Source organism: Miniopterus schreibersii, assembly GCF_964146895.1.
Source record: "Miniopterus schreibersii genome assembly, chromosome: 10".
In the NCBI taxonomy this organism is placed as follows: Eukaryota; Metazoa; Chordata; class Mammalia; order Chiroptera; family Miniopteridae; genus Miniopterus; species Miniopterus schreibersii.
The window spans coordinates 17,307,421-17,317,375 of record NC_138110.1 but is presented as its reverse complement, the minus strand read 5'-3'; the positions used below and the strand labels follow the sequence as shown (position 1 = coordinate 17,317,375).

General features: G+C 35.2%; 1 protein-coding gene across 2 annotated transcripts; it reads left to right on the top strand.

Moving 5' to 3' along the window:
• The first annotated feature begins 3,497 nt into the window (after positions 1-3,497).
• Positions 3,498-9,361, top strand: LOC308562597 (uncharacterized protein). Of its 2 annotated transcripts, XM_081148879.1 has the most exons (4): positions 3,502-3,523; positions 3,713-3,820; positions 6,334-6,414; positions 7,199-8,224. In XM_081148879.1, the coding sequence occupies exons 2-4, from the start codon at positions 3,764-3,766 to the stop codon at positions 7,760-7,762; spliced, it is 702 nt and encodes a 233-aa protein (XP_081005005.1). In that variant the 5' UTR covers positions 3,502-3,523; positions 3,713-3,763; the 3' UTR covers positions 7,763-8,224. The 2 variants fall into 2 exon arrangements, with proteins under 2 accessions (XP_081005004.1, XP_081005005.1); XM_081148878.1 differs by having other exon boundaries at positions 3,498-3,820; positions 7,199-9,361.
• Positions 9,362-9,955: the final 594 nt, after the last annotated feature.

The window sequence follows — 9,955 nt, the reverse complement described above, 5'->3', positions numbered from 1 at the left end:
TCATATTTGTCAAAATGTTATGCCCTGTGTGTGATAGCCAGAATGTCCAACAAACTTCTCTTCCTTGTACTGGGCTCTTAATTAAATAATTTTTCATTTGAAATTAGGTTAAATTGTTTATAGGAAATTGAAAAAATCATCTATAATGTAAAAACTCATATTATAAATTGGAAGAGAAGGGAATATTGTATAATAAATGTTCTGGAAAAACTGGTTAAATATTTGGGAAAAAAGAATTCATTTCAAATGCACTAAAAAGTTAATTGTTGAAATGAAAACACGGAAACCAGAGATCATTAGTTTAACCTCTTAAGTTTTAAAAACTTCTGTAAGTCAAAAATAACCTCTTAAAATATACAGGAAAAAACTGCTGAAAAATTATTTGCAACACATAAGGGGAAAAGTCATTAGTGTCTTGTAACAAAATGTTCACTAGGGAAAAGAGCACTGAACCATAATAATTGAACTGCCATAAAACATAAATATGAACATGAATAAACATAAACATGAGCATGAATAAACATAATAGATACATATGTCCATTCTATAAATATGAATATTGAGTAATATGTAAATGGTATGAAATTAACTTCAGTGTAAAACAAAGGACATGACCACACACACACACACACATATACACACACAATATTTTTCTTGACCCAATTAGCAAAGACTGAAAAAATGGTCAAAGCAAGGAGAACGCAGTAAGGAGGGCAGTCTTATTACATCGTTAGTGACAGTGTAATCCACTAGATTCTAATAGTATATATATATATATATATATATATATATATATATATACACACACACACATATATAGTAATAATATTAGTAAGTATGGGTATTCCACTTAATGCCAGAATTGTTACACTTTTGCATATATGTGCACTTACATGCATATACATTGTGTATATATATTTATATATAAAATATGTAGTTAATACTTACATATGCTTGTATATATGATTGTATATATACAATATGTAATAAAAATTCTTTTATCTAGAGTGTTTTAACTTCTACTGTTTTAGTTTATCAACTTTTTTCGTACTCTGCTGAGCTTCCGGATAACTTTCTCGAAGTTCTACATTCCCTATTTGGAAGGCCATAAGCAAGTGGACACAGCCGTGGGAGAGAAGCACAAGCTGATCTTCTTTTCTTTGGATTTCTAGCTGATTTTCAGTACCAGGAAGCACAAGTGGGCCCAATAGCCATGCTCTCTGAACAACATATTTAATTTTTTTGTACTAGTAACAATTGCTTTGAAAAGTTGACATTTCTGGGATTTAAAATTGGAGCCATAACTGTGACATATGGATAAACTTTCCATTTCAGAGATATTTGCAACAGAACACAGAAACATAATCTCTCCAGTTCTGAACAATTATGCCTTGTGTATGTGTGCGCGTGTGTGTATGTGTGTGTGTGCACCTACAAGCGTGCATGTGTGTGCATCTGTGTGCTTCCTTCATGAACATACATACCAGGAGTGGAATTACTAGATCATAGTATATGAATATCTTCAAATTTACTACACAATATCAAGTGTTTTCTAAATGGCCTTAGCAATTTATACCGCTGCCAGCAGTATATTTGTTTGGGCCTTCATTAATGACTAACTTAATAAAGTTTTATAATTTTTCCAATAAAAGTATTGTACATCTATTGATACATAAATCCAATTTTCTAGATACTTGAAAATTTCCAGTAATGTCTCTTTTAAGTTTTAGTTTTCTAAATATTTGTTGTTGGTATACAAAAATATAATTGATTTCTTAAATTATTTTTGTATACTGATTTTGTATCTACAGATCTTGCAACACTCTGACTCTAAGAGTTTGCTTGTGGGTTCTTCATATTTCTATGTTTATACTCACATGCAAATAGAACTAGCTTAGCATCTTCGTATCATTAATTTCTTATTTGCTGCCCTGGTAGGAGCTTCAGTACCATATTGAGGAGCAGGCGTCACAGTGGACATTCCTATCTTGTCACCTTTCCTTTTTACATCTCAGCCCTTCCCACTGAGATTTCTTCTCTTCTGCTTTTGCATTTCTTTTAGTGTCTGTTGATGATACCTTTAAATAATCTTATTTAAACTTTTTGTTGATAGATATTTTTGCTGAGCCTAGAATTCTAGCTGGCTAGTAATTGTTTTTTTTTCAGTACATTGAAGACCATTTTCACCGTCTTCTCACTTTCCGTTTTGCTTTAGAAAGGGTGTGGCTTTCCAATAAAATATAGCAGGCTACATGGAAGAGAAAAAAAAGGCAGGAAGCCAGATTGCTAATGCTAACTTTTTAAGGTACTTTTTCTCATTATTTGCTACTCTAAGATTTAGACCACCACCGAGAAGTTCAGAATTACAATTTGAAGATCTAAAGTTATTCAGCCATTACGTAACAGTGGGCTCAGGTCGACACTGGATTAATGAGACAGGATTTGTTTTGGCCACAGGGGAATGAGAGAAAGAGGGGAAGGAGGGAAGGAGGGAAGGAGGGAAGGAGGGAAGGAGGGAAGGAGGGAAGGAAGGAAGGAAGGAAGGAAGGAAGGAAGGAAGGAAGGAAGGAAGGAAGGAAGGAAGGAAGGAAGGAAGGAATTAGTAACTAGCTGTGACTAAATGCACATTTATTGTTTCTTAATTAGTACAGAGGTTTGGAGTTCACTTACATAACATTTCATGAATATACCTGTTACACACAGACATGTCTGCTCTTAAATTAGGGTATGTGTAAGTTTATTGATATTTTGGAAGTTTCTGTTACTAAGCACCCTCAGCCAAAGTTGCTGGCCTACAGGAAATACGTGACTAAAGAGAAATTTAAAATCATTTTTTCTCTATTCTATACTGCATGCCACTTTGCCAAAGGGTTGAAGAGCATCGCCTCTCAGACTGACTGGAAACACCACCTCAGTTTTCATGCTGTATCATGTACACCTCTATTTGTGAGAAGTGGAAAAGAAACAAAGACATTCTTTCTTTTCCAGTTTCTGCTCATCTAAAAGATTAGGAGTCATTAGAAACAATGACAATTATTACCTAACCTAAATCAAGATATAATGTGCTAAGAAGCAGACAATGTTTATTGTAGATAATCCTTGATTTATGTAATCAAGAGCTACTGAAATGTATTTACCTCTTTTATTTTTAACTCTAGCTAAAGCCATTGTAATGTGTTTTCCCTGGTCCATCTCAGTGTAGCCACTGACTTAGAAATAGTGCAGTGGATTTTAGTCACCATTCATCTAAATTGACCATGATCCAGTAATCTCAATATTGTCTTCTTTTTTTTGGAAAGTTTTGAAATTAGTCATCACCGTAATCCCTCTGCTTAACCACAGAATTCTGCAATCTTTATAATTAAGGAGTGGCTTTGTGGGCTTTTTTTAGAAGCAAAAGCTAAATTCCTAACCTGTTAGAAATCAAATTTCTGGGATTTCAAATAAGTTTTGTGAAATAAGGAGGGCAAGGATTTATATCTGCTCAGAATCCCAGAGCCATTCTTACAGTTGAGATAACTTTGTAAGTGTCATTTCTGAAGGAAGCAAATTTTTTTCTGTTTATTTTTCTCCAACTAGCATAAATTTGTACTTTGGGATTGAAATTGGATATTTTTTTCAGGAAGTAGTTGCCTATTAGTTTACACAATCCAGACTGCATAAATACACAGTTTTAACATAAATTCAGTATTTCCTAACTTCTCACCCACAGAGTGGGTGCAGACATCTTTAGAATTGCATTTGGGATACCAGCACCCTCAGAATGGATGGGAAACAACAGCAGCGCTCTGTGGGTATTGAACAAAATGCAGCCGAGCTGGTGAGTACTGTACATACCCTTTAATCCTTTCATGTCTAATGTTCTTGCTTTCGACCTTTAATTTTTAACCCTTCAAGAAAATTAGGTTGCATTTTTTATGTTTGCTATTATAGGATGAATAGAGTCTGAGATTTTATTATCAGTAATCACAAGTGTTGAAGGAATTATTCAGTGTGCCAAACAATGCTCTCATGTCATTTGGGAATTTTGCATTAGACTTTTTGCCTAAATTTTGATATTTATGTCAGAAACCTATAATAAGGCACCAATAGACAAAATTTGAGTAGATGATTTGAAATGTGTGTCTATAGCAAATATTAATATTATTTATATTTCTGCATATTTTGATCCAATTAAAACATTTATTCTCTTCAGCCTACTTGTATTTAAAGTAGTAATTTATAAAAAATATCTTATGGCAGAGGAACTTATGCTTAAAATGTATTACTCTAGTAATGTCAAAATTCTATTTCTTAGGATGTATAAAGAGTCTCATTCACCATTCAAACAAATCCCTTCATTTTACAAATGTGGAAATTGAAACATTAGAAGTCCAGCTAGCCAGTGGCAGAACCAGAAACTGAACTCAAGTTTCTCACATGTAATCTTTTCATTGTAAGAGCTGCTTCTCAAAAACCTTGACTGCTATGTTCCTAACAAAGAAAACTAAATTTTATAACTAACCTGAGGTTGTAAAACCAAGGGACAAATCAAACAAAATAAGTACAAAGATAGGATTTGACATCGGAATTGCTTTACAACTTGAAGGTTGTATTTGGGGATTCATGAACTACAGCACCACAACATTAATTCATAGCATGCCTCATGTGTCAGGGAAGCTGGAAAATGCCGTTGCTTTAACAGCTTTCATACATCATTTTGTTTCTGTCTCCTTTTCATGATATATTATATATGAGTGTGGTTATGTTCCCATATGCCAAAATCATTTCTGTTATTTATTCCATTAAGTCAAATAATTAGTTAATTATGCTAAAAAAACCACAAACAGTAAAATCAGCTTCTGAGATTATGGAAAGGGTTAGAATTTTCCATCTTTTAGTAATCTGAAGACAATCTCTTAAATGCCCCCCACCCCAACAAGGAGTAGAAGATGTATATATATATTTACAATTATCCTATGACTTTATTTTAGAACACCTGGAAAATTACAAAGAAAAAATAGTCACTCATGATCCATCCCAGAGAACATCACTGCTGATATTTTGCTTTCTGTCTCCTCCCAGCCCCATCTAATGTAATTTTATTGTTTTCGTTGATTTATTTTGCCACGTGAAATTTTTATCAATTTACTTATTTACTTTCCTCTAAAAATTTCCACAAAACTCTTAATGAAAATTCAGAGAATTGAGAGCTAATGCTACTGAAACTTTCTCTAAGAGGATATTTCTTCAAGCTGCCTTTTTGTTCCTCAGTAAAGTTTCATGGTTTTCCTTGTATAAGTCCTATGGCATTTTATATGCTTAACCATTTCCTATGTGTTATCACTACTGCAGTTGCTAATATACACACATACGCATCAAACAAGTGCTGTTACATATATTTTTATATTTTGATAGACTACATGGGATTCTGTTTATACAGTCATATTATATGGAAATAATGTTAGTTGTATCTTCACATTTCCATTATTGCTGAGATTATTCCATTGTTGATGAGAACATAAAAGAAAATATCAAAATAAATGAACAAGCAGAACAGAAACAGATTCATAGGCAGGGAACATTTTGAAGGTTGCCGGATGGGAAGGGTGTTTGGGGGGCTGGGTGAAAAAGGTGAAGGGATTAAGAGTACAAATTGATAGTTACAGAGCAGGGATGTAAAGTACAGCACAGGGAAAAGAGTCAATAATATTTTAATAACTACTTATGATGCCAGATGGGTGAAAGATTTATTGGGATAATCATTTAGTAAGTTATATAATCTCTAATCACTGCGGTGTACACCTGAAATGAATATAATATTGTATGTGAACTGTAACTGAAAAATAAAAAATGATTTAAATTTAAAAAATGGAAAAAAAGAAAATAAATTACCTCACATTAGTGGTAGGAGACAGTCTCCACTTCTGATTCTAAAGGAAGGTGCCTGATGTTTCACTGTTAAATATGATGTTGGTCATTGGTTCGAGGTCAATATTCCTTGTCACAATTTGAAATTATTGTTTTACCTTTATTTCTTTGCGACTTGTATTGTTCGTCTGCTTGTGTTAGGAATGAATACTAAAATTTGTCAAATGACCCTTGGGCATCTACTGAAATGATCATTTACTTTTCTTCTTTGATTATTTGATGTAAAAAATGTATTTTTATAATTTACATCATTAAATCATTTTTAGAGTCTTAGATTCTCCTAGAATTGGTTAGTTCTTCATATTTAATACATGTTAGAGTCACATAATGTTTAGCATATTTTATATATTTATGTTTCTGGCTAAATAAACTTTCTTTATCCTTAAAAGCCAGGGTTGGTTGTTTTAAATTCCTTCTCTGCAGCTACCCAGAAATCCATACTGTTCAAATTGCGGAACACACTGTGGCTGCAGATCCCCTCATGTGACCTTCCAGCCGCAATGGGTAAGGTTTGAAGACTGGGGGAGGTGAAAGGTCTTCAGTAGTCCTTTGGCACAATGGAAACATGGAAAATGGGGCAGGCAGGCCCTGCCTCATAGCCCCTCCGCAGGGCTCCACTATCCTTTACCCCTTCACCTGCCACTCATCCCTTGGCTCTCCTATCCCTCTTCAGAGCTGCCACTCCACAATCTCTGGGCAAAACCTAGAATCCGCAGCCCCCAACCGTTTCTCAGTGCTGTAGTCAGTTCCTTTAAGATCCCCTCCATACCAGAGATTTATTATTTTGCTATCTTTCCAAGCTCAAGCAAAGTCCTTTTATTTACGTTTAATCTATAAAAATGTGTTTAATAAATAATTTTCTAATTCCAAACTCTCAGTACATAATGTGAAAACAGGAAATGATGATGAACAAAAGAATACTTGCAATTTTTCATCACCTAAAGATAACCAAGAGACATGTTGTTATATGCCTCTTCATTACTTTTCTACCCATGAGGACTAATTAGAGCATTTCTACTTGCGTTTGAGATGGCACCTTACTGCTTTAGTGTGAAAGGGTAACTAAGAGGGGACATTTTGTACTCATGGACTTGGGGTCAAGGGGTGTATGAGTGTGTGTGTTTATTTGAAAGAGAGAGAGAGAGACAGAGTGGGGGTTGATATGTTGTGCTTTAAATTACAGCATTTGGAGTAATGGAAAAGGTTAGCCTTGTTCTAACTGCAATCATTTACCTAAGATACCCCTATGTAATTTGCTGAAATTTCCACATACTGTCATCCTTCGCAGGTTGCAGCAAAACCATGGTCACTCTGGAAAACATTTCTGGTGTGTCTGTTGGCCTGTCTAATTGCTACAACCCTCGTTGTTCTGGCCTTGTATTTTGTTCATTTTGGCAAGCCCACCCTTGGTACAACCATCGTCATTCACGCAGATGGAAAGTCTAATCATATGATCTGCATCCCCGGTTCTACCCCATCTCCTGCCCCCATCCCTGGTTCTACCCCATCTCCTGACCCCACCCCTAGTTCTACCTCATCTCCTGCCCCCACCACTGGTTCTACCCCATCTCCTGCCCCCACTACTGGTTCTACCCCATCTCCTGCCCCCACCCCTAGTTCTACCCCATCTCCTGCCCCCACCACTGGTTCTACCCCATCTCCTTCCCCCACCACTGGTTCTACCCCATCTCCTGCCCCATCTCCTACCCCATCAAGACCTCAGAGCACTCTGTCTTCTGCCCCTGTGATCAACCAAAGCTCTCCGGCCACGGTGCCTCCACCTACCACACAGCCAACTAAAACCACAACAGAGCACGATGTCGAGATTGAAGATGAAAATGAACAGCCTTGAACCTTCAGCCCTCCTCAAGCCAGGTCAACACTCTGACTCTGAAGGAGACACGTCTAAGCTGTTCTGTCCTCTCTGCCAAGAGATTCCAAAGCATTTGACTTCATGAGATCTTGCCCCTCTTGCTCAAACATTTGCTGGAATTCCCATTTGGTGATGACTCAGACTTGGGACCATCAGTGTTCAACTGATTGGAAAATAAAAGTTTTAACTGAGCCTGGTTGACTCATCCAGGCTGGCACCCAGAGTTTTCTCTTCGCCCCTTCTGTACAACCAACCTCACTTATCACCCATGCAGATTCCAACTGCTGAAGAGGTTACCAGGTGGACCCTGCTCTGCTTCATTCCCTGCATGCTGGTTCTTAAGGCAGTATTTGTCATCTGTTATTGATTACTTCCCAGTAAGAGAGATATGTTCAATCAAAGTGGCTAATGAGCATGGATTATTAAATACCTATTGATCATTACAGAAGTGTTTCTCCTATCATGGAATTCAGAAAAGGGGGGGATCTGTGAGGATAGGAATATTCAAGGAAGATTTCAGAGAGGGCTGAAAGTTGAAAAAGGGTGAAAGTTTGGATTTAAGTAGAGATGATTAAAATAGAAAATGAGAGTGCTAAGGGAGTTTAATAAATTTAAAACTAAAAGTGCATTTAGAAGCACTTTGAATGTAACAAGTGGTGTATTTTCTATATCTGTACCTTTTCACTGATGTTGTCAATATTACTTTCTATATTTAATATTCTGCTTAATCTCTAAATCACTATAAACTACTATTTATAAAATTTGAACGTTTAGATGGTTTTACACTTTGTTCTGTAACCTTGAAGGCACATGACTTATAATTTGCTATGAAACACAGACTCTTGTTCAATATTATTTAGATTCTAAGTGCTTGATACTTAGTAAAAGCATAAACATTTCAATCTGGAAAAGACTAGAGTAACACAACATTCCCATCCTCCAAACTCCACAAAAGGGAGTAAATGTGTGCAGATTTTTTTCCCCAGTATAGTATTAAATCAATTCATTTTTTATTTAAATACTTGTGAAGAAGAAAGATTCAATTTACGAGGCTCAAATGTGCTTCCTTAGATGATTTAAATTTTGTGATTTCAAAGTAAGAAAAGGTTTTAATAAAAAGGCAAATTTATAGTTAAAATTTCTTTTAAGTTTTGTATTCTAGAAGCCATTCTACGTAACTAAATGTTTAATAAAATCTGCTGTTTCCCTCCTTTACCTTTAGATAATATAGAATGCAGGGTGGTAATACGGGAAGGATACTTTTTTGTGTGTTTCAGGAGAACCTTCTCTTAGCAATGAAATTCCTATACTGAATATTTGGTTGGAGGATATTGTAATTAAGGGTATGTGAGGTCATCAAGGTTCTGTGCTATGTAAAATAGAGATGTGAATGGGCTCTTGGATTCTTTTTTGCTTTAGATCTTTATGGTTTAATTAAATATTAAAATAGTAAACAGCTGTGAAAAACATCTTCACAAGTTAAAATATATAATGAACAAGCATTTTACAAAGTACTATGAAAATACTAAATGAAGTGTGCATATTCAATAAACACTCAATTTTAATGATTTATTTAGCAAATATTAAAGCCATACATGTTTTAATATTTATTTTAAAAACTATTCCCCATGCTTGAATGACAGTAATCTATTTTAAATCAGGAAGCTTCTCTATTTAAAATATCTTCAACAAGCACTTTTGTGAGTTCATCGTTTGCTCTTAAATGCAAAATAATTCATGTTGGATTAAAATGTAAAGTTTTCAAATACACTTTGCCAAACAAGTATGTAATTCACTTCTTTGGATACATTACTAAAAATATTTGCTCCATTGGGCATTTGGTTCCCTAAATAGGTCCATTTATCTATACAGAAAGTCTTCTGTAATAGGTAGCCCTGCTCCAGATGTCCACAAACATTTTAAAGAACCTTTACAGAAGGTATACTATTTAAGCCACGCATTTTACTTTGTGTAATTTCAGAAGGTTTTGAACTTTGGAAGTGTCTCTGCTTTGTAACAAATCATTTGTGAAATTTTACCTGCTTAGTCTTTAAGCTCTTCAATAACCCCCTAAGCTTCTTGTTAATTGCCATTAGCTCGATGGGCTTCGATATCAGTGCTACGATCAAGTCCTAAGTGTCTCTACTTTGTCACTTCTCTAGCTGACTTTTG